Below are 25,163 nucleotides of genomic sequence, written 5' to 3'. Positions count from 1 at the left end.
ATGTTAATTTTTTATACTGATATCATGCTGAATTCTTTCATCATTTCAGTTTGTTTTTTCATTGATTTGGGTTATGCAGGTATATTACATGTCATCTGCAAGTAGAGGTAGTTTTACTTCATATTTTTCTGATTCTATGCCTCTGCTTTCTGTTTTCTAATTGCGTTGTCTAATACGTCCAGGACAGTGTAAAACAGTGGTAGATGTAACGAGCAGCCTTCTCTTACTCTTGACCTCAGTAGGAAGGCATTTAATGTTTTCTTATTAAGTAAGATGATGGCTTTAGGACTCAGGTTCATATATGTATACGTATATATATGAAAGGTATAAGTAGTATATTTAAGGAAGTGTCCTTTAATTTTTATTATTCAAGATATAGGCCCTATCCATACATTTATCTATCTATCTATCTATCTATCTATCTATCTATCTATCTATCTATCTATCTATCTATCTATCATCTATCTATCTATCATCATCTAATTTATCTATATCTGTCTGTCCATCTGCCTGTTCATCCATCTGGTTCTTTATCTCGTTTAATGCTTTTTGCCCTTAATCAGGAGGGTAAGGCCTCTTCCTCCTGCAATGTCGCTCTAGCGTCCTCTACTGACAAAGTTTAGCGTCATGCCCTGCAGACAAAGCAAAAAAATAACTAAAAAGTCCAGATCCATTTTTGCAGAGCAGCTGTGAGGGAGGTTTTAGAGTTGAGAAGCAATAAATTGATAAGTTTTTGCTTTAAGCAGTTAATTATATTATGAAGATATTTTAAAAATATTTTATATTTATCCACATATTTACCCTTTCCAGTGTTCTTCTTTCTTTTGTGTAGGTCCACGTTTCCTTCTAGAATCATCTTGTTTCTGCCTAAAAATAGTGAAGATGATAAACTTTCTCAGCTTTTGTTTGTCTGGAAAAAAAAATCTTTATTTTGCCTTAATTTTTTAAGATTTGTTTTTGCTTTTTGAAAGATATTATTATGACATTTCCTCCCTAGCACTTTAAAAATGTCTTTCTGTTGTGCTTTTGAGTTACATGATTTCTTTTCTGTACGTTTTTATTTAGAAATAATGCCAAACATACAAAAATTTCCAAAAATACTAGTGTTTCCATACACCCTTCACCCAGTGTCCACATATTACATGACAATGGTACAATGATCAAAACCAGGAAATTACATTGATACTCTGTTATATGGATATTATTCAAATTTTGTCAGTTGTCCCACCTGTCTCCCTCGATGTCACAATGACAGTTATTTATTACAGAGGAGAACCTGGAGAAGAGTGGGGGAACACTCCCACTCCTCAGATCCTTCCTGGTGCCCAAAGTCAGATGGCGCTATGGCTCCCGGGAGGGTGGCTCCTTAGGTCGGATTCACAACCTTGACCAGGAAAAGGCTGCTCCACGTGAAGTTGTCGAAGATCATGGCGATGAAGGGCCGGTTGAAATGGATGGTGAGAGGCTCAGACGTCACGTTTCGGGGGACTGCAGTGGGGGTGGCTGCCATCACTCCCTTTTCATCGAGCTGCAGCATGGCTTCATGGACCACCTGTGGGGACGGACCAAAGCGGGTGGTCAAGCACCTGCTGTGTGTTGGGAGCGCCCCACGCCTAGTGGCGTGGGCTCCTCTCAGCCTCAGTTTTAGGGATGGGAAAGCTGAGGCTCAGAGGCCACATGCTGGCTCCGTATCTAAGGGGCAACCCCCTGATGGGAGCTGAGGTCTGTCCATTTCCAGAACCTGGGCCACCCCTAGACCTCCTCCTTAGAAAGCCTGGAGATGGAACCCATCACATGGAGGTTAGCGGTCTCGTGGTTCGAACTGGAGCTGGTAGAGGGAGCCCTCACTCCTGTTCCCCTTCACTAGGTCAACTTTAGGGTACAATTTATGTGAAGGGCTCATGCCTACTTTGTATGAAAAAGGGTAATCTCTGACTGTTGAAATGTCCCTTGTGATCAAAATTAGAAGGAATTCTGAAACTGGCAAAATGCTTGAGTAGCTTGTATCAAAAGCCTCCAACAGATCAGAACTAGCTAATTAAACAACTACATCCTATGGTTAATAACCCCTCTCACTGACTGCACAGCAAGGTATTGGAGGCTCTGAGTGGCTCTGTACATAGGCACACGTGGCCAGAAGGAAGCTGGCCTGGGGTAGCAACTCCTGCAATGTGTGTCTTGTGAAGTGAGGTTTTGAGTGGAACAGACCCTAGGTCAAATGTCAGGCTGTGAGTTACTAGCTCTGTGGCCACAGTGAGTTATTTGCCCTCCCTGAGCCGGAGATTCCTCCACTGAGAAGTTGGGATAATACCCACCATAGGAAGAGGTTGGTGTTTGACTCGGTCCTTTACACACCATACATTTTATTGAGCACATACTGTGTACCAGATACACAATGGTCAGAGTCTGTGTGCTTGAGTGAGGGGGCTGCTGCCACTACAACTTTCTCCTGTTCCCTCACTTGTTTTGTCACCCAAGTGACAGGGGCACATCGAGGTAGTGGAGGCGTACCCAGTGCATAGCACAGTTTGGGGCATATAGTAGATATTCAGTAAATATTTTCTGAATGAATGGATGGATGAATGACAAAACATAAGGCTGAAGGATGAAGATAACAAATGTCATTGGGTAGAAGTTTCAGTGTGATCTCATTTAGACATTTCCCACTTTCCAGGTTCCTTTTTGCTGGGGGTCTCTCACAGGCCTGCCATGAAGACTTCATTTTGCACAGTGCCTCCTCTGTGTGGCCTGGCAGAATGGGTAGCCGCCCAGGCTGTGTCCCTCCTTGATCACTGGCTTCCTGTGTGACCTTGGGGGGGACAGCACATTTTCTTGCTGAGGCTCCACTGAGGCCATCGTAACACTAGGGGCTTGGACGAGACCTGGGGCTCTCAGCCCGGGGCCTAGTCATGAATGGGGGCCGTGTAGCTCATTATTGTTTATATTGTGAATATTTTGGGGGGAAAAGAGAAGAGATAGGATCTAGAGACACTTACCTTTGACACCTTCAGTTGGGCCTCGTGGGTGATGCCTGAGAAATCCGCCTGGTTGTAGAGCAAGTCTGCGAGGCCCATGTCCTCCAGGAGGCTCCCAATGTCATAGGCTTCGGAGATGGAGACCTTCGGGATGTACAGGTCCACGTGGCTGCTCGGGGGAAGCAGACGGGGTCACAGCTTCTCGGGGCTGCAGCGGCCGGTCACACTCTGTTTGCCCTGTGATCTCTCCAGACCCTGCTTCCCAGCCAGACACGCACTTTGGGGACGGGGAAGGGACAAGGACAGGGCAGGTTCTACCCCTCCCTTCACCACACAGGCAGCTTCCTCTTTGGGTCTATGAATGGCAAAATCTTTTCTTCCCAACTTTTTTTTTTAAATTAAAGTTTATTGGGGTGGCAATTGTTATTAAAGTTACATAAATTTCAGGTGTACAATTCTGTAATACATCATCTATAAATCCCATCGTGTGTTCACCACCCAGAGTCAGTTCTCCTTCCATCACCATATATTTGACCCCCTTCACCCTTATCTACCACCCCCCTCAACCCTTTTTTTGAGCTGATTCCACCTGTGGTACAGCTGGACTACTGGAGAGTGAAGAAAAGGGTCCGCAAGAAGTCCCCAAGCACCCCCAGCAGATGCGCAGGACTGGAGGGAGCCCCCGGCCGGGAGCAAAGCTCTGGACAGGCCGGGCCACTGATGCTGAGTGGCAGAGCCAAGGCCCGCCCCTCCCTCTGCTGGTCCTCATCTGCACCGCAGGGCCGTGTAAGGCGACACGGCCTGTCAGGAACCTCCTGTGATAAAGCTCTCAGGTTGATTCTGCAGGAATTTGATGACTTGGCCTGCAGTTCCCGCTGGATAAAGCAGGTGGGGTTTCTAGAAAGGTAAGTGGAATCAGGCAGGGATGGGGTGCGTGCCTGAACATTTTTATATATCAAGACATTCGTTTCATGTCAAAACTTCTTCCTTCTTTAGAGGGAGAGAAGACGCCTGAAATCCTGTGGCTGCAGGCCATCAGCGAAAGGGCACAGGCTCCCCAGCAGGCTGGGTGGGGGTTGGCGCCAGGCCTCCTCGTCCCTGAACTAATGCAGCCCTGGGGGAGGCGAGGGGCTGGAGGCTGGCGGGCAGCCAAGATGAACTTTAAGATTTATTGTTCAAGGGGATCTGAGGAGGAATTGAAGGTGAGTGGACATGCAAATGCTCTCGATGGGGAAATAGCAGCGGAACGTAAGGGAGACAGACCTCCACCAAGCACCTGGCGGACCACCTTTGCTTTCTGCAGCTCATCAAATGCGCACACGCTCACACAACCCTCCCAAGTCAGGGTCAACGTCTTCATTGTCCCGGTTGAGAGACTGAAGCTCAGGAGAGGCCGAGGAACCCCCCACAGTCACACCGCAGAGATGCAGCAGAGATGTGAAGAAACCTCAAAGCCCCATCTCCTGACCCTGGGAGAGCTGCCCCTACAACACAGCACAGAAGGTTTGGCACACAGCAGTGGGACCAGGGCACAGAGAGGAAGGAGAGAGGGTAGACGCTCTGTGAGTGGGGCGCGGAGGCTTCCTGTGGCAGGTGGGGTGTAAACGACTGGACAACATGGCGGGGGGTGCTGGGAGGGCTGAGATGGTGAAGGGGTGACACAAGCACGGAGGTGGGGCACCGTAGGGTCTGTCTTCTGGCACTCAGCAGACACTTTTCGGATTGAGTAGAGAATTCATGCCCAATCACATATGAGAGCTAATGGTTCAAAATTTTACATTGGATGTTTATTTAAAAAAAATATTTAGAAGGAAATGGCACGTTGTTCATTAATGGGAAGCCAAGGTAGTTTAGTGAAGAGATTATTTTTGGTGTAAAGAGAAAGTTTATCCACGTCATTTGCAACACATTAGGGCCCAGTCTTTGTTCGGCTCATGGTGCGTGAGGAGCACCGCTGGCACTGTACCTGAGTTACAGGTTCCCTTCAGGGGGTGCGGATGAGGTGCGGATGGGACACTTGAAATGGTGAAAAGCCAGCAAATGGATCCCTACCCTCACCCAAACACGGGCTCACATGCACCCCACCCCCTCACCCCCACTCACACACACTCAAAGGCAGGTAAGTTTGGTTCCAGGACTCGAAGAAGGCCTTCTGTGTCCTGCACACAGCCACGAGGGATGCGTCTGAGTCACAGAACCCACCACACCCCTCTTCCCTGCATTAGTGAGGTCAGACTCCCGGGTACCACCACGTCCCCTCACGGAGCTGATGCATCTCTCCAAAAGCACCAGCCCTGAGCAGTGGAGTGTATCATTCAAAGTAAAAATAACTCAAAACCCTAGAGCTCAAACCCTACACGCATGACAAAGTAGAAGAGCTGCTTTCTAGTTTTTCTGCCTGCAAATTCTTAGATTGCTAACTTCATTCCATTGGGAATGTTCTCGTTCCTTGTTGCTGCCATGAGACCTTTGAGGTGAGTCTGGGGGAAGAAGGACATCAAGTGGACCCCTCTTCTGCCCTCCCCACTTTCTGGAAACAGGTCCACTGCAGAAGTCAATACAGTCGGCTGGAGGGCTTACCTACTGGTCAGGGAGTTGCACCACCTCTGTATGGTGTCCCGGCTCAGGGCAGTGATGACCAGGTCCACTTTCCCCTCCTCCGGAAGGACGAAGAAGACGGTCCCATTGCCCATGTAGTCCAGCTGCACCAGCTGGCAGGGGAGCTCCTGGTCGCTGAGGTACTTGATCTCACCTGACCGGAACATCATGGGCACCTTTACAAGGGTCGTCTCATTCACGTAGAAGTTCTCCTCCCTGGTACTTTCCAAGTAGAAGGGATGTGCCCATGTGCCTGGGGAGAGGAGAGGGAAGGCAGGAGACAGGTCTGTGAGAGCAGGAGTTGGGGTGGCAGCAGAGCACCAGAGGTCACCGCTAAGCCAGTTACGCAGCAGCCTCGCTCACCCCTGGGAGGTCCCCACCAGAGCCACTGTGATTTCCCTGCCAGAGGTTTAAAGCCTGTTCCATCCTCCACTTCTTGGCATGGATTTCAGATTAGCTCTGTTTCTGAGATTTGTCTCTAAAAGTGCAAAGAAGGTGTGAAAGAGAGAATGCTGGCCTTAGGGTTTTGGGGTAGGATTCAGTAAACCAGACTGCCACATGGCCCCCGGCCTGCAGTGTATCCTGGACGTGGTGCTGGACTCAAGCTCGGGGTCAAGGGAGGTTTGGAGGAATGGACCATTCGTTCCGTCCTCACCCCTTGATGTCCTGGCCACAGAAGCCCAGTAGGCAGCCTGGCTGCCAGCTGATTGTATCCATTCCCCTGCAGGAGATTCCTGGCCTTCCTCGTGGCCCTGAGAGCTACACCACATTTCCTGGAAGCAGAGTCAGGGTGAGAAGATTCCTTCAAGGTCCCAGGCTCCCAGCCCAGCTGGAGTCAGTTCCCTTCCAGCACGTCCACGATGTCACTGCACAGCCTGTGTGCTTGTCTGGTGATGGACAATTCACTACCTTCACAGATGGGACTTTCCAGTACGGGTCCACTCTGATTGAAAGAAAATTGCCCCTGAGAGCCAAATCCTGTCTGATTGTAACACGTGGCTGCTGGACCTCTTTGGCCCTTTTGAGCTTACTCCAAACAACTCTGAGTCCTCTCACAGGTGACAGACTTTTGGATATTTAAAGATTTGGGTTGAATCTTACCAGGACTCTAGGTTAAGTCTCCTGGGGTCTGGAGATTACTGAGGACCCTGAGTCCAGCGGATCCCAGGTATCCTGGCTGCCCTTGACCTCAGGTCCAGAAGCCCTTGTGAGGTTTCTGTTTTCCAACTGAGGGTGCCTGAAGGTGGCCAGAGCGTAGCTCCAGGGAGAACCTTCTCCATCCCACCACCTGTGGGATCTATGGATTATGAGGCCAAAACTCTTGGTTCTGAGCTGGCCTCAACCCCACTATAAGGGCTACTAACGGACACAACAGGGAAAGGCTGGAGGACATAGGGAAAAGAGCTACGGATGCAGACCCTGGAGACCCAGGAGCTGTGTGTGCTCCATCCCTAGAGACTGAGTGTCAACTCCTGCTCTATCTGTCTCACAGCAAGTGAGATAATTTGATGATTTTCGAACCACCCTCCAAAGGAAGTCTGGGGTTCTCAAAACTGAAGGGGCTGGTGTTTTGTGGCTAACTTGTCCAATTCACCAAAGGAAAAAAAAAGTGGGTTAAATACTTTTTTTATTTTAATTAAAGTTTACCCTCAATACACTGTTGGTAGGAATGCAGACTGGTGCAGCCACTATGGAAGGCAGTGGGGAGGTTCCTCAAAAAAATTAAGAGTAGAATTACCATATGACCCAGCAATCCCTCTCTTGGGTATTTATCCAAAAAATCTGAAAACATCCATAAAGATATGTATCCTCCGATGTTCACTGCAGCTTTATTTACAGTGGCCAAGACATGGAAACAACCAAAGTCCTTCGATAGATGAATGGATAAAGAAGTTGTGGTATATATACAACGGAATACTATTCTGCCATAAGAAAAGATGAAATAGTGCCATTTGTGACAAGATGAATAGATCTCGAGATTATTATGCTGAGCAAAATAAGTCAGATAGAAAAAGTTGAGGACCATATGATTTCACTGATATATGAATTAAATACTTTTCAGTGTTAGGTTTTCATCCTTAAGTTTGCTGTTTGCTTTTTACTGAGTATTTCTTTTCTAGAAGCAAGCATAACATATCCAAATGGGGTCTAACGTCTACTTTAAGGAATTTCTTCTTGAAAATTCTTGGGCCAGGAGAACTCATGCTACAGAAACTTAAGAACTTATGGGGGAAAATCAGAGGGAACAAGGATGATTCCCCTGGAAAATACTTTAACAACATTTTTAATCTTCTTCAAAAAAGAGTTGTCATGACAGTTCACTAAGTAAGGAAGATGAGAGGGACAGTTGCATGTCCTGAGGATACCTACACCACTCTTCATTCCTGTTTATATCCTGGCTTGCTGGAAACATTTCAGGGTATTCACTAGGTTAAACAGGGACTTGCCAATTAGTTCTGCTGCATCACAGAAAATCTGTGTGCAACGAGGCAGCCCACACACTTGTCAATGTCCGGTCCTGCATGCAGGTATTCAAAGCCTCTCTGGTTTTATTGCCAGGAACTATTATTTCCCATCAACTCAGCTCCACTGAGGTTGTGAGAATGCTGAGGATGTGTGAGAGAGAAGCCCTGTGCCAAACGATGCTGTGTCAATACCTGTCCCACCAGCCCCCTCGCAGGCTCCTCTCAGGCTTAGGGGAGCCCTCCTTGCACTTGGGTTTGCTGTGCTTTTCTCCCAAGTCTGTTTTAGTCAAACGTCTATGCAACTACTATTGAGCTCCTTCCACATGCCAAGCACTATGCAAATGCACTGGGGCCACCAAAGAGATGAGGAAGCCATGCACAAGAGTACAAGTCCAGTGGGAGAGATGACCTGTGGAATTTGGGAGAGCACCCAGAAACATTTCTGGGCAAACATTCCCAGACTCCTTGGCCCTCTCACTGTCAGTTGTAAAGAATGCTGCCCTTTTGTACAGAACCACAGAAGACCTTGAATAGTCGAATCAATCTTGAGAAAGAAGAACAAAACTGGAGGCATGACATTTCCTACTTTCAAACTATATTATAAAGCTATAATAATCAAAACAGTATGGTACTGGCATGAAAACAGACACATAGACCAATGAAGTTCTGATTAAAAGCCCAGAAATAAACTCTTGCACATATGGTCAACTAATATTTGACAAGGGAGCCAAGAATACGCAATGAGGAATACTTAATAAATGGTGTGGGGAAAACTAGTCACATGCAAAAAAAGAGAAAGAAAGAAACTGGACACCTATCTTATAGCACTCATGAAAATTAATTTGAAATAGATTAAAGACTTAAAAATAAGACCTGAAACCATAAAACTCCTAGAAGAAAGCATAGGAAAAAGGACACTCCTTGACATTGGTCTTTATGATGATTTTTTTAGATATGATACCAAAAGCACAAGCAACAAAAGGAAAAATAAAGAAGCAGGACCACATCAAACTAAAAAGCTTCTGCACAGCAAAAGTTATAATCAGTAAAATAACAGGCAACCAACAGAAAGGAAGAAAATATTTGTGAACCATGTATTGGATAAAGCGTTAATATCCAAAATATATCAGGTATTCATATTGTTCAATAGCAAAAAAAAAAAACCCAAATAATCCAAGTAAAAAATGGGCAAGTGGCTGGAATAGGTATTTTTTCAAAGAAGATGTTCAAATGGCCAACAGGTACGTGATAATGTGCTCAACATCACTAAGCATTAGGGAAATGCAAACCAAAACCACAGTTAGATATCACCTCACACCTGTTAGAATGGCTACCATTAAAAAGACAAGAAAAACAAGAATAGGTGAGGATGTAGAGAAAAGGGGACCCTTGAGCACTCCTGGTGGGAATGTAAATTGGTGCAGCCACTATGGAAAACACTACGTTGGATCCTCAAAAAATTAAAAATAGAATGACCTTATGATCCAGCAATCCTACTTCTGGGTATATATTCAAACATGACGGAATCACTATCTCAAAGAGACATCTGCACTCCCATGTTCATTGCAGCATTATTCCCAGTAGCCAAGAAACATCCTAAGTGTCCATCAATGGATGAATGGATAAAGAAAATATATAATATATTACATATATATGTAAAATGGAATATTATTCAGCCAAAATGGGACATCTGGCCACTTGTGACAACACGCACGAAACTTGAGGGCATCATGCTAGTGAAATAAGTCAGAAAAAGACAAATACTGTATGGTCTCACTTACGAGGTCAGACAATTAAGTTTGCGAACTCATCCTTGAAAAAGTGCTACCTACCTCATTGCTGAATATCACTATGGTCACCTGTGAAGTACTCCCCTTGGGAAGCTATGCACCGATGCCAGAACCTAGTCCACCCTTCAAAGCGATTTTGGAACTCTTTCTGGAATGGCCATCAGCTGTTGTCGTATTACCCTTGTTGTCCTCAAAATGTCTTTGAATGTCATCAAAATGTCTTCCTTTCAATATTTCCTTTATTTTGGGGTAAAGAAAGAAGTCACTGGGGGCCAGATCAGGTGAGTAGGGAGGGTGTTCCAATACAATTATTTGTTTACTGGCTAAAAACTCCCTCACAGACAGAGCCGTGTGAGCTGGTGCATTGTCGTGATGCAAGAGCCATGAATTGTTGGCGAAAAGTTCAGGTCATTTTCATCTAACTTTATCATGCAGCCTTTTCAGCACTTCCAAATAGTCAACTTGGTTACTGTTTGTCCAGTTGGTACAAATTTATAATGAATAATCCCTCTGATATCAAAAAAGGTTAGCAACAGCGTTGCAACAAGTTCGTGAACTTAATAGTCAGACCGCGTATATGTGGAATCTGAAAATATAGAATTCATAGAAACAGAGAGTAGAATGATGGTTGTCAGGGGCCGAGGGTTGGGAGAAATGGGTGAAGAAGGTCAAAAGGTACAAACTCCCAGTTATGAGATGAATAAGTTCTGGGGACCGAATGCACAGCACGGTCCCTACACGGTCAGCAACCCTGTATTACGTATAAGCTTGAAAGTTGCTAAGAGAGCCGGTCTTAAATATTCTTATCACAGATACACAGAGGTGACTAACTGAGGTGATGGATGTGTTAACTAACCTTATTTTGGTAATCATTTCCCAATATATACATATATCGAATCATCACATTGTACACCTTAAACATACGCAGTGTTATAAGTCAATTCTATCTCAGTAAAGCTGGGGATAAAAAGAATGAGGCCTTTGTCTGGGCAGGCTCTCACCCTCGCCACCCTCCAAGGAGGGAGGCCTCTGCCAGGTGAGTTCCCAGACTTGTGCTGGAGAACAGGCAGAGAAAGACCCAGAGGCAGGAGGAGGGGGGCTTACCAAGACGCTAAGTCCATTAGGTAATAAAGAGCTGGGACAGGGAAGAGGGGATGTTGACCAATGGGAGGCCCTGAGTGAAAGCTGAGGAGGAAAACAAAAGGGGCTCATGAGGAGTCTTTGCTGGGGATTAGATTTGGATGATCTTTAATATTGTTGATAGACACATGTGAAATATTGTAATTACTTATTTTTCTGTTTCATCTATACTTCTTTGAATATGACTGCTTAACCAAAACTGAACCACTTGGGTTACAAGTTCTGATAAGATGATTGTTAACATGAGCTGTGGGAAGACTGCAGAGAGTACATATGAGAGAAAAGCAGGGATTTCCCTGAGATAATCAGGGGAAGCTTCACGGAGGAGGTGACTTTGGAGCCAAGACTTGAAAGGTAGGAAGAAATGTCATGCAGTCAGCCAAGTGGAGGGAGGGGTCAGGAGACCAAAAGGGCATGGGCTTTGTGGCAGGAAGAATAGCCCCCCAAAGATGTCTGTGTCCTGTGACTAGGTTATGTTACATAGCAAGAGAAATTAAGGTTGCTCTTCAACTAACCTTGAGATGAGGAGATTATTTTGGATTATACAGGTGGGCCCAATGTAATCACAAGGTGCTTAAAGTTGGAGAGGAAGGCAGGAGGGTCAGGGTCAGAAAGGAGATGTAATGACTGAAGCATAAGTTGAAGTGATGCATTCCTGGCTTTGAAAAGGGAAGGGGCCATGAACCCAGGAATGCAGGTGGCTTCTAGAAGCTGGAAAAGGCAAGGAACAAATTCTTCCTTAGAGCCTTATACCTCCAGAAGGAGCACGTCTTGCTAACCCAGCGTGATGCACTGTGGACTTCTGACCTCCAGAATTGTAAGATAATAAATGGCATTGTTTTAAGCCACTAAGTTTGTGGTAATTTGTTACAACAGCAGTAGGGAACTCATACAGGCTTCCCCAGGGATAGCCATGCTCAAGGACATGAAAGGAATTCAGTGTAGTCAGACATTCTGTGTGTGGTGTGTGTTTGTGTGTGGGGGGAAAATGTGAATATGAGGCTAGAAAGGACAGAGAAGCAGGTGACTCTGAGCCAGGGTTTCTCATCCTTGGGACCATAGCCATTTGTGGGGACTGTCCCATGCACTGTAGGGTGTCTAGCAGCATCCCTGGCTTCTACCCAACAGATGCCAGTAGCACACCCCACCCCATGCCTAGCTGTGACAACCAAAAATATCTCAGTCATTGCTAAATGTCCCTCAGGGTGGATGGAGGTTGAGAGCTAAGGCATTTAGATTTATTCTCAAGGACAATAGTATGTCTCTAAATCATCTGATCATTAAAATGATTAGGGGAGGGTACCTTGTTAAAAATACAAATTCTAGGGCTTTCTTTAGGAGGTTTTGCTTCAGTGGCACTGGTGTGAGATCTGGAATCTATAATTTTAACAAATCTCCCTGGTCATTTTTATGAACAGGCACTTTGGAAAGTCTGTTCCAAACTGGTGGGAGGGGCTAAAGTTTGGCATGGGCGGGACCTGGTCAGAGCTGGCTGTGAGTGCCGAGGAAATGTGTATACAGTGGCTCAGGGACAGTTTGAGAGTTCCTGAGGTCTGTCTGGTCCTAGGCTGTATTTCCAGTGCCTGGCCCAGTGCCTGACTCAGTGCTGGGACTCAGCCAATCTTTGTAGCTCATGAGGCAGCCAGAGTGTTCAGGATTCCATGTTTGGGCCTCAAATCACCTGTCAGAGCTTGGGCAAATCACTCCACTATGCTGGTTGTCATTTTGATCTTTTATAAGATTAAATATTAGGTTGGTGGAAATGTAACTGCGGTTTTTGCAATTATTTTTAACCTTTGAAACCGCAGTTATGTTTGCACCAACCTAATAATTCCACCTTCCTACTAAGATTATGGTGAAGATGGAGAGTCACAGATGTGCATGTGCTTCGTAAAATGAAAGGCTTTGCCTAAGAGTGTGCCCCGGGTTCTGATAACTGTTACTGTCCTTGGCAATAGTAGATGGGGTCTTGTCGGAATGGGATGGGTAGAGATACCTTTGAAGAAGATATAGTTGACCAGGATAAGTATGGCTGGGCTATCCAGCTCCGAGAACAAGTCAACGATCTTCCCGTGTGTCTTCTTCTTGATATAGTCATTGATTTGCCTGCTGGCTCTGGCCCAGTCCTGGAAATCTGTAGTCAAGGCATCCAACTCATAGTAACGCTTGGTACTTGCTGAGAATGACTCTTGAAGCTCCAGGCTCTGGTTGAGGAACAAGGCGTTGCCCATGGTCATTTCCAAGCTGGTATCTGATTCCCTGAGAAGGCGGTGGAGGGACCAGAATTCCTGGTGGATCTCGGCCTCGGACTTCTCAGTGAGGTTGAAGCCCAGGCCCTGGAGAATCTGGGCCCGTGTGTCATTGTAGGCACCCAGGGAAAGCATAGCCAACGCCATGGAAATGCTGACGGGGGAGATGAAGACGTTTTTGCCAGGAGTTGAGGCCACTAGGTGCTTGTACAGGCCAAAGGCAAAGTCGACATTGTTTGGAGCCAAGTTCCGGTGATGGCTCCTCGTGCTCATGTCAGCATCGGTGTCCTGAGCCTGGACAGTCCAGAGGCCACCGGTGGACAGCCAGAGGAGACAGGTGTACAGGGTAAGCAGCATCGTTCAGGATGGCTGGGCCCTGGACAATTAGAAATGCTCATTAGATGATGCGGGGTCTCCAAGAGAGTACGCCACGGTGGAACAGTAGGCAGAAGACCCCACTGTCCACTGAAGACCCTAGTCAAGCCCCACCTCCTTCCTCCACCTTGGATCCTGGGCCTTAATTTCCTCATCTGAAAGTATGAATTATACTTGCTATGATTTACCAAGTTCTTACCAGGTGCCCAATGCTGACCTAGGTATTTTGCCTATATTTTCTCATCTAACTCTTGCTAACAAACTAGTAAAGTAGACAATTATTCTGATTTTAGGTAGGCAGAAACAGAGGTTCAGAAAGGTTAAATATCTACCCCATCAATATAGTCAAAGTACTGAAAGAAAAACTGTCACCAAGAATTCTTCGTCTGACCATACTGTTGCCCTTCAAAAATGAGGGAGAAATTAAGACATCCCAGATAAACAAAAGCTGAGGGAGTTCATTACTTCTAGATCTCCCCTGCAAGAAATGCTAAAGAGAGTCCTTCTGACTGAAATGAAAGGACACGAGGGTGCAAATAGAAGCTACATAAAGAAATAAAGATCTCTGGTAAAGGTAAATACATGAGCAGATCTAAAATTCAGTATCATTGTAATTTTGGTTTGTAGCTCCACTTTTTATCTTACATATGATTTAAGAGACTAATGCATAAAAAGCAATTATTAATTTATGTTTTTGGATGCACAATGAATAAAGATATACTTTGTGACAAACTGAAAGAATGTGGGGACGAAGATATAGGAGCAGAGTTTTTGTATGCTGTTGAAGTGAAGCTGGCATAAATTCAATGAGAGTGTTATAACAAATGAGAGTGTTATCACTTTAGGATGTTAAATGTAATTTCCCTGGTAGCTATAAAGAAAATAGGAAGTGAGAAGGGAATTAAAATGTTTCACTGCAAAAAAGCAACAAGACACAAAATAAGACAGTAATATAGGAACTGAGGAGGAAAAACTATAATGCATATAGAAAACAAATAAGAAATTGGCAAAAATATGTCCCTTCTTATTAGTAGTTATTTTAAATATAAATGGATAAAATTAGCCAATCAAACGACATAGATTGGCAGAATGGGTTAAAAAAAAGATTATCCAGCTATCCATTGATTACAAGAGACTAATTTTAAATCCAAAGACAAAAATATGAAAATGAAAGAATGGAAAAAAATTTTCATGCAAATAGTTACCAAGAGAGGCTGGTAGTAAGGTGACAGAAGGAAGGAAACAATAAAGATTAGCGCATAGATAAATAAAATAGAGACTAGAAAAACTAGAGAAAAATCAATAAAACTAAAGTAAAATATGTCTAATCAATATAGTTAATATAATAATAATCAATATAATAATCTTCTAAAAGATTAACAAAATTGATAAGCTTTTAGCTAGACTGAGTAAGAAAAAAAAAGAGAAGTCTCAAATTGCTCAAATCAGAAATGAAAGTGGGGACATTATTACCAGTTCTATAGAAAAAAGAAAAATTGAGAATACTACGAAAAAATTACATACCAACAAATTGGATAACCTATAAGAAACAGAAAAATTCTGGAAGCACAAAACATATCAAGACTGAATCACAAAGAAAGAGAAAATCTGAATAGACCTAAAGAAGTTAGGAAATGGAATCAAATTGAAAACCTCCCAACAAAGGAAAACCCAGGATGATATGGGCTCACTGCTGCAGTCTACTAAACATTAAAAAAACAAACAAACAAACAAACAAACAAAAATCACACAAATTCTCAAACTCTTCAAAAAAACTGAAAAGGGCGGGAACACTTTCTAACTCATTCATTGCCCTGATAACAAAGCCAGACAAAGACACTGTAAGAAAACTACAGATGATATCGCTTATGAACATTGATGCAAAAATCCTTAACAAAATACTAGCAATTATAATTTAGCAACATATTAAAAGGATGACACACCATGACCAAGTGGGATTAATTCCTGTAATACAAGGATGGTTCCACATAAAAAAATCAGTCAATGTAATACATCACATTAACAGAATGAAGAAAAAAAAACCCACATGATCATCTCAATTGATGCAGAAAAAGCATTTAGCATAATTCAACATACCCTTTCATGATAAAAAACACTCAACAAACTAGGAATAGAAGGAAACTACCTCAACATAATAAAGGCCATCTATGAAAAGCCCACATCATACTCAATGGTGAAAGATTGAAAACTTTTTATCTAAGGTTTGGAACAAGACAGGAGGCCTGCCTTTGCCTCTTATTTAACATAGCACTGGAAGCTCTAGCCAGAGCAGTTAGGGAGGAAAAAAAAAGAAAAGAAATAAAAGGCATCCCAATTGGAAAGAGAGAAGTAAAATTACCTCTGTTTACAGATAATCTTATATGCAGAAAACCCTAAAGATTCCACTTCCCACAATACAAACTGTTAGCATGAATAAACTAATTCAGCAAAGTAGCAGAATAAAAAGTCAACACCCCAAAATCAGTTGTTTCCATATACTAACAATGAACAATCTGAAAAGGAAGTAAAGAAAACGATTTCATGTACAATAGCATTGAAAAGAATAAAACACTTAGGAGTTGACTACTTAACCAAGGAAAGACTAACATACTGAAAACTAAAAAAAAAAAAAAAAAAAAAAAAATTGCTGGAAGAAATTATAGAAGATATAAATAAGTGGAAAGACATCCTGTGTTCATGTATTGGAGGACTTAATATTGTTAAGAGTTACTACTCCCTAATGCAATCTTTATCAAAATCTCAATGATGTATTTTGCAGAAATAGAAACAGCCATCCTAAAATTCATATAGAATCTCAAGGGACCCTGAATAACCAAAACAGTCTTGAGAAAGAAGAATAAATTTGGAGGTCTCATACTTCCCGATTTCCAAATGTACTATAAAGCCACAATAATCAACAGTGTGGTATTGACATAACTTAAATATAGTCCATTAAAATATATTTGGTAAGAGCAATTGAAAAAAAATTCAGCCAAGGTCAGAATCAGTAAGTGGATGTTCTGTCTGCAAGGCCAGTTGTCCAAAGCCCTGTGCTTTATGGAGCCACCTTACATGCCAATAAAGAATGGATGCTTATAGGAGAAACAGGCCCCTCCCCCCCGTACTGCCCCACCTATGGGACCAGCCACTCTGGGAGGGGTCAGGAACTCACAGTGAAACCAGTGTCCCCAGGAGAATGCGGTGCATTTAGAGTGTGGGCACCACTGGTGGGAACAGCCCCGAGGCCGTTTTCCTTGCACGCTCTGAAACCAGAACCTTCGCACGAGACATGTGCAAACATCCCTCTGACCTCCCTAAGTTCTCTTCCAACCCTCCCCATGTGCCTTTTTCCATGGGGTGGAAAAACAATTCCTGCTGAAATTCCCACCTTTGTGTTCTGCTTCTCTGCTTCAATAACGACCCGGCCACCCTGCCCCGTCCCTCCCCAGCTGCCTGTCTTTGTAGATGATTCTGTCATTTTCCTGGTTTTCATGGCAAACCAAGGTGGATTAGGAAATCGGCATTGCTAGTCATGAACTAGGTGACATGGGGGGACTGTTTCAATTCTATGTCAGTTTCCTTAGTATAAGATAGATACTAATACCTGCCCTGGACCTTGCCCACTTGATCTTCTAATTTTCTCCAGTCTCTGTACACAGCCCGAGTTTGGGGCTCATCATCTCGATTACTAACCACCAGGATTAGCAGTCACCTCCTACCTGGGCTCCTTGCCTTTTGCTCAGCTCCCTCCAATCCTTTCTCCCCTCAGCAGCCAGAGGCATCTTTCTAAAATTCAAGCTGATTGGAGTTCTGCTGAAAACCTTTCAGTGGCTCCATTGCCCCCAGGCGGGGTTGATCTTCATGACCTCATCCCTGGTGATAGCCCTGACTCCAGCCTCAAATATCACCCCTTGAAGTCTTGGCTGCAGAACACTGGCTGTCTCAGGGGCTTCTTCCCCACACACATCAGATTTTCATTCCCTCTGTTGGGGTCAGGGAGGCAAGGTCATTTCAATTCCCCAGCAAGGTCATTTCAGTTCCCCAATGTTTGCGGAGCTGGTGCTGACCTGGGAGCTGGGCAGAAAGCACCTGCCCACCCTTGCCCTATGTGGCCCATCCCCTCCCTGCCTTGCCTGGCTCACTGCCTCTTGTACTCTGGTCCCAGGTCACCTCCTCCAGGAAGCCCTTCCTCTGTGCTTCTCTCTGTCACTGCCCCATCACACTGCAGTGAAATTTTTGCTTTAGATTTCTGTCTTTGCCCTTGTCTTGGGCAAGGACCCCATGCACTGTGCAGCGTGGAGTGGGGTGGGTTTGCCCCCATCCAGGTTCCTCGTGCTTCCCTTCTCTTCCTGCTTTCCCTTTCTCACTGCATCCCCTCCTGTGTTAATCCTTCAGGATGGGTGAAAACTCTACAGTAAGGTTGGGAAGATCAGCCAGCACTGTGGTCAGTGTTTTCTTATGTGACTTCACTTAATGGGTCTTCCTGGGCTCATGGTGCAGATGAAAAAACTGAGACCCAAGGAGTTAGAGCTGAAATTCTAAGCCGTGTGGTCTGACTGCAGAGTCTGTGCCATGCCATTCTCTATAGAAAGCAAAAGAATGAGTAAAACGCTTTCCAAAAGGTACTCAGCTCTGTGAAAATGTAGCATTAATATTATCATGACTTTCATTTCATGTGTGTCCTCCTTGTTCCTCATTTCTGAAGTGACCCACACAGTAAACACCCACTGTGTTCTTTATTTCCACAAATGTCCCTGTGGGCCAGTATAGTCGTGGGCCCTCTGCATTGAAACCTCGTAACATGTGGTGTAAATACAGCCAGTTCTGTTCGGTGTGTAGTATCCTTGCCCCAGGTCACCGAGCCAGGAGGTGTGTGTGACTCTGTAGAATACACAGTCTGCTCTGTGCCAGCCAGGCACCCTCTCCCTCCCACCCTGCGTCCCCAACAGGGTGCTGCTTTGCGTTGATCCATCTGGTCTCCGGGGCTGTTATGTTGTTTGGCTGGGCTTTGGAGCACAGGGAGAGTGATGGATGGGGACAGCTCTTAGCGTGTCAACCCCTGCAAAGCAGGAGGCCAGAGGAAATCAGCCCTCACATGGGCGACCCACAGACTCTGGGAAGCCCTCCCAGGGTTGCCTCCTGTTCCTCTGTCTGTTCTGATGTTCAGTGCCCCATTAAAAAACTCAAATAAGCAAGTTGCTGTCATCATGTTCTGCAGACCTGGCCGGAGCGGGAGGATGGAGTGACCTCAGGTGTTACTCACGGTCTGCAGAGAGCTCAGGCTGCACCTGCTGACTGGGTCCTGCTGTCCTGGGTCCTTGTGTGTGTAAGTAAGCCAGCGGAGCAGCTGCTGCTAAATCTTGTTAGTCAGCTTCCCTGCTGGTTAATGGTTAGAGGGGGGGCCAATGGCCTTCCTCATTGGTGATCCCCTCCCCCTAGCCACTAACCAAAGGGAGGCTTTTCCAGGAAATTTGAGTAAGCACAACAATGCTCCAAATTAACTTTCCGTTCGATTCCCTGAAGTTTTATTTTTTAATAGCAAAATGTGGTTAGTGTTGCATCAATGTCTGTGATTGCCCAGTGGCAGCTGACACAGAAGTCACAGGTACCCTTAATTAGCATGATGGCACTAATACCTTTGAAGAACCAGGTGCTAACCTCATGCTAAAGATGAGCCTGGCACGGTCCTGCCTTTAAGGGGATCTCATTCTGGTAAGAGAGACAAACATGGAATAAAAGCAGCCAAGTGCTTCCCATGGATTATCTCATTTAATCTCCACAACGACTCTATGAGTGGATATTGTTATTACTTTTCTTTAGATGGGGCAACTGAGGCACATGGAACTGAAGTGAGCTGTCCTTGAGATTCAAATCCAAGACCATGCAACTCTAAAATCTAACAACTCCCCTCTTCCCCATATTTTTTTCATCAGTCCTCTTTTGATTGCATTGACAGAGACCAAACTCAAACTGCTTTAGAGCAAAAAAGAATATTTATTGGGTCTCTTGAATGAGAGTTCTGCAGGGTGAAGAGGGCTTCAGGCCTGGCTGGATCCAGGGGTCCCAAGTTAGTCATCAGATCTATCTGTCTCTCTTTTAAAAAATTCTTTCTGAGCTGTGCGTGCTTTCTTCTGCTTTCCTCTTTTAGTCTCTCTAAGGCGGAGACAACGGTGGCCACTGTGGCTCCAGGTTATTTGGTTCTAACGGATCCTTTGATATCAGGAGAGAGAGTCACTTTTTCTCAGTATTCATGTCAGTCCCCCAAAGGACTTTGAACATGATTGTCTGTTCTTGGACTGATTACAGTGTACAGAATAGGCATTTGAAAATGCCCAGCCAGGGTCCAGTGCCCTCTGCTGGGTTGACAGTGCCATTTACTTCCCTCCAGGGGTGAGGGGAGCTGTTTCCATGAGGAAAGAGGAAAATCGGGCACATGGCTGGGGCTAGAGTTTTGAGGGGATTTCAGTTTTATTAATACTTATTGGTTGTTTCAATTTTTTTATTTCTTAAGCCAATTTTCAAGTTTTATCTAGGAATTTATTATTATTATTAAATATGTCAATCAGTAATTATTATTTTTTTGTTCTATACTTTACACATTTCTTGTCTTTTTCTTCCTCTTAATGAATTTTGTTAGGGAGATCTGTCTAGCTAATTAATCTTTTCAAAAGACCAGCTTTTAGTTTTGTTAATTCTTATTGGTATTTTAAAATCTATATTTCATTGATTTCTGCCTTTATTTTTATTTTTATATTTTTTACCATCCTTTCAAATTCTCTGTTGCTCTTTTCCTATTTTCTTGAATTATATGCTTAGCTTCCTTACTTTTTAACATTTTCAGTCTCCATATAATGTACTTAGAGTTGAAAGTTTTCATCTGAATTCTGAGTTAGCTATGTTCCTCAAATTTTTGAAATTTACTATTTTCATCATCACTTTTTTCTAAGTATTTCTTAATTGCTTTTATTGTTTTAATTGTTACCCAAGGGTAATTTAATAATATGTCATTTAGTTTATTTAGAATTTTGGGCTACTCTTTGGTATTAATTTTTACTTTTATTTCATTGAGGTCAAAGGATATCATCTATGTGATACAGAACATTTGGAACTTATTGAGGCATGTTTACAATTCTATATGGTAGGAGAGGACACATTGTGAACTGAAGATGTCTGCCAGCAGTACCAGGCCTGGGGTAGCTTGGCAAAAAGCCAGGACACCCAGAAACCTGCTGCCACATGCCAGCTCCTGTAAGAATCAGCCCCTGATAAAGCCTCATTTGGTATGCAAGTTGGGTGAGGCAGGATCTGAGGGAATCATTAGAGTGGGAAGAATTGTGGTCACCAGGTTAATGTAGAATTTGATGTGATTCCAGTGCTGAGCCTGGAGCAACTCAGCACAAATCTCAGAGCCACCAAGGCCAGCTGCTGCCCACCTAGGTCCTGTGGACTCCCCAGTTTTTTTTCAAGAAAGAGGTCAATGCAGGCTGGACTGTCTGCTCTTAGAGAAAGTGCCTCAGGTGTTGGGTGAGTTGGGTGGGGCGGGGTCCCAGTGAGTCAGCAGGGTGGAGCAGTGGAGCTCAGGCAGGCCAATCAGATTCAGATTTGGCCGTAAGCGTAGGGGGCAGGCTCAACACAGGAAAGGTGGTGGGTTGCCTGCCGGCTGCACTAAGGAAAGCCCCATGCAGGCAAAATGGCAACTTTCCCTCCAGTCCTCACCTGAAGCCACACACCTCTGCCTGCCCCTGTATGCCTCCAATGTCCTCCGAGTGACTGTCCCTCCGCTGGAGCCCAAGGTGAGTGTCTGCAAGGGAGCGAGCGAGTCTATGCACAGGCTGTTTAAGAGGACGTCTGGGTTTTCTGCAGCCTTCTGGCCCACCCAAACTATCAGAATCCCCACTGTTTTTCACAGCCAGATGTTATGGGGGCTCCTCTTCCTGGCACCAGTACTCCGGCCTGGGGAGGCTGGTGTGGGGCTGGGGTCTCTCAGTCCTCTGGAGAGAATCTCCATGGCTGAGATATCCCTTCCAGTTTTCAACCGCCACACAGAGGTTTGGGGCCTATTCCACGGCTCCGTCCCTCCTACCAGTCTCAACATGGCTTCTTCTTTATGTACTTAGTTATAAAACTTCTGTTCAGCCAGATTTCAGTTGAATCTCCAGGTTGATTGTTCTATAATTTAGTTGTAATTTTATTGTGTTCACAGAAGGAAGCAGGCACAGTGTTTATCTACTCTGCCATCTTGGATCTCTGCAAATTTTCATTTTCAAAACATCATTACTTATTTTTGCGGGTTTATTTCGCTAGAGAAACTTTAGAATCAATTTGCCAAGTTGAAAAAAATCCAGATGGATTTCAGTTTGAATTATTAATTTGAGGGTGAATGTTTCTCTTTGCTCATTCAGCTCTGGGCAGGTGAGAACTCCCTGGTTTTGCTAACCTCTGGGTGTTTTGTCAGACACCCTCCTGTTTTTTCCCTTAACCCTTTCTACAACTTCCTACGTAGTATCTTCATAAAAGCATCATCTTTTGAACCATCGAGGGGACTCTGAGTAATACTCCATTTAATCCTCACAACCAACCCCTGTAAAATTTGAGTCCCTAGAAGGTAAAGCTGTTTATCCAAAGTCAATAACTAGCCAGTTATTGAGCCAAGTTCCAAGTCCAACTCTGCTGCCTCTAAAAGCTTGATTTTATCCTTTACTGCCTTGCTATTTCAGAATAAGGCTACTCTCTACAATATGACCCACCTGCACGTGAGCCCTGCAGGTCCTGTGGCGCTGCTCTGCTTCTTCTCCTTACTGACTACTCGCCCCCTCACCCAGCCCACAACCATACAGAGAGCTCTGTCTCCTCAGGTACTAACTGGGAGTCATGGGGACAAGACATGAGGCTAAGGGAAGGTAAATTTTACTTATAGGCCAGGTACTAGAAGTCTGATGCATCCACAGCACCCTGGAGGCTGGCCCATGTGCACAGCTCTCCTTGGCTGATGAGTAGAGAGGGTAGCCAACATCAACAGCTGATTCTGGTGGTCAAAGATGCAAAAACACATGGGAAGGACAGGTAGTATCCTCCTCAGGCAATGTTCCAGCCTTCAGCCTACTGCACCTACATCTTTTGGGTATATGGTGTGCAGGGCTCACTGGCGCATGGGGAACTAGAAAAACAGGAAATGATGAACCGACCTGGCCATGGAGAGTGGCCTCACTGCACTATCAGAGAGGCTGACGGTGAAGGACAGATGCCGCATTCTGTGGGGAGTGATTTCCCATCCTCCCACCCACCATTCCTTCTCCCACGCATCCATCCATCCATCCATCCATCCTCCCATCCATCCACTTCTGAAGCACTTGCTATATGCTTAACCTTGCCTGGGCATTAAGGGAAGATTTAGACTAATCGCATTGCTGAGACTGTGCATGCCTATGGTTTCCATACCAAATACCTCAGGGCTAGGTAGTGGGGTGTATGGAACTCTGGATTGAGGAAACCTTGAATTGACCTTGAAAGAATCCTGAGTTGATATGTTGAATAAACAGAATTCAACTAGAATTAACTAAGATTAAGCGTCCTGTACCAGACAGAGTAGGGATTTGAATACTCAGTGGAAGCTCCTATAGGGGTGTGGACTTGAGCTGGGTCCTCAAGGATGGGCAGGATATGGGCAGCCACAAAGAGGGAAGAGGATTTGCAGGCTAAGAAACCACTGAGCAGAGCCCTAAGGGGCTGCAGAGTCCACCGTGTTCACACTGCTTCTCCAGTTCATTCATCCATCTCTGCTCCCTTTCGCGTTTTTGTGGGGGCATGAACAGTATCGTATTCCTCTGTGCAAAAACCCAAGGGTTGATAGATCAATATAGAAATAGTACTAATAATGATAGTAATACACACAAAAATAGCAGCCAATCTGGTGTATTTGTTGAATGTCTTCTAGGTAATAGAATATGAACTAAAATAACCATATGGGGAAGCACTAGTGCTGTTGTTTTGCAGATGAAACCAGGGAAAGATTGAGTAACTTGTTCAAAAGCAAACAGCTTGTGAAGATTAAGTCAGTCTTGGCATGAAAAGCTGTGATACCCAGATCTATATTCTACGATAACAGGTAACTTCTAGGGAATAGGCACATTCTGAGGTTGCTGCAGAGGGGAAAGGAGAAGGGGAAATGGGGTTGAAGGTTTCATCTTGAGTAGTAAAAAGAAAGCTATTCCTATGATGCTGGTTTGAAGCTGATATCTACACACACACACACACACACACACACACACAGAGGTACTTTTTTCTTGGTTTAATAATTTGCTCCAGACTTTCTTTGGACATGTTTTCTTGAACATGTGAAATGGCCAATGGCCATTTTATCTGACACATCAGGGTTAAGTAATCAGTGGGTGCTACCTGGAAGACTGAGCTGAGAAGGCATTTGAGCCTCCATCTTTCTACGTGAGCGTGCCGGATCCATTAACTGTGACTATCTTGGGCACGGACAGAGGAAGCCAGGTCACTTAAAATAATAGAATTACCACGCTCCAGGGCCCTGGTGAGGGTGTTGGACATCTGGTCTGAGAGGAGGGGATGTGGAACAGTAGGACAATTCCAGACGTAAGACCTCAGGCAGTGAAATAGCCCAGTCACCACACGGAAGTCCTGAGAGATGGAAAATGAAGTCATATCCAGCCAAGAAAGGAATCAGACTCACAAAACATAGAAACTGGTCATTGGTGCCCATCTAAACTGCCACCCTGGATCTATTGTAGTGGTTATTAGAGTATTGTCTTGAAAAGAATCCCGAGGCTGTGTCTAAACGAAGATGAAAATAGGCCATGACAGATCGGTGATGCCTGTTTGTGGATGTGAGAGCAGAAGGAATTGCACATGGCCACGGGTTTGCCATTTGTATCTAGGTCAATGCTCATTTTATAGATGAAGAAGTAGAGGTTTGGAGAGATAGCAGGGGCTTACTTACCAAGGGTCACCCGAGGCAAAGTGAGAATTACGATCCCTTCTTTTGTCTCATGAGCAAGTGTTCTTTTAATCCACTGTTAATTTTCTCTGGATTGACTAGAAATCATAGCCTATTCTCAGTGTCTCGTGGGGATAAACACCTGAAATCACCTGATATCAGTATTGACTTTGCATCCACAGGCCTGCTGACCTTCACCTGTGGCTACTTGTTTATTGTGCAAACAAGCCTTTGAGCCTGTTTGTGAGTCCTCGGGGGGCGTATCTCAATCCTGTCTCTGGATTTTTGTCCCCAGTTCTTGAGCACCCACTATGTGCTTTCCATGGAATGCCTTATCTAATCCTCCCAATAACCTGTGTCTTTGTGAATGGGAAAGTTGAGTTCACGTGGCTTTCCCAAGATGACAGACCTCGTGAGTGGACGTGCCAGGAGTAGAACCCACACACCCACCACTCTTTGTCCTGCTTGGTTGCTTGGGTTCCTGTGGGTTTTTAAACAACCTCTTCTGGTGTCTTTATTTGTGGACTAGCATTGGGTGTCAAAAATCAACAGTGGCAAAAGCTCTTTGCTTACAGTCTCATTATTGGACATTAGCTGGTCTTTATATCCTA

At 44.6% G+C, this 25,163-nt stretch overlaps 1 protein-coding gene across 5 annotated transcripts; it reads right to left on the bottom strand.

Moving 5' to 3' along the window:
* Positions 1–1,039: 1,039 nt before the first annotated feature.
* Positions 1,040–24,694, bottom strand: SERPINA6 (serpin family A member 6). Of its 5 annotated transcripts, none has more exons than XM_019745889.2 (6): positions 24,556–24,678; positions 24,113–24,236; positions 12,965–13,593; positions 5,556–5,826; positions 2,997–3,144; positions 1,040–1,552 (listed from the first exon to the last, which is right to left on the bottom strand). In XM_019745889.2, the coding sequence occupies exons 3-6, from the start codon at positions 13,572–13,574 to the stop codon at positions 1,367–1,369; spliced, it is 1,215 nt and encodes a 404-aa protein (XP_019601448.2). In that variant the 5' UTR covers positions 13,575–13,593; positions 24,113–24,236; positions 24,556–24,678; the 3' UTR covers positions 1,040–1,366. The 5 variants fall into 5 exon arrangements, with proteins under 5 accessions (XP_019601448.2, XP_019601458.2, XP_074183091.1 ...); XM_019745899.2 differs by lacking the exons at positions 24,113–24,236; positions 24,556–24,678 and adding exons at positions 16,765–16,855; positions 18,856–18,958; XM_074326990.1 differs by lacking the exon at positions 24,113–24,236 and having other exon boundaries at positions 24,556–24,694.
* Positions 24,695–25,163: the final 469 nt, after the last annotated feature.

Source organism: Rhinolophus sinicus, linkage group LG03 (genome assembly GCF_036562045.2).
Source record: "Rhinolophus sinicus isolate RSC01 linkage group LG03, ASM3656204v1, whole genome shotgun sequence".
Lineage (NCBI taxonomy): Eukaryota > Metazoa > Chordata > Mammalia > Chiroptera > Rhinolophidae > Rhinolophus > Rhinolophus sinicus.
The sequence above is the reverse complement of the archived record's forward strand: the minus strand, read 5'-3'. Positions and strand labels throughout refer to the sequence as shown.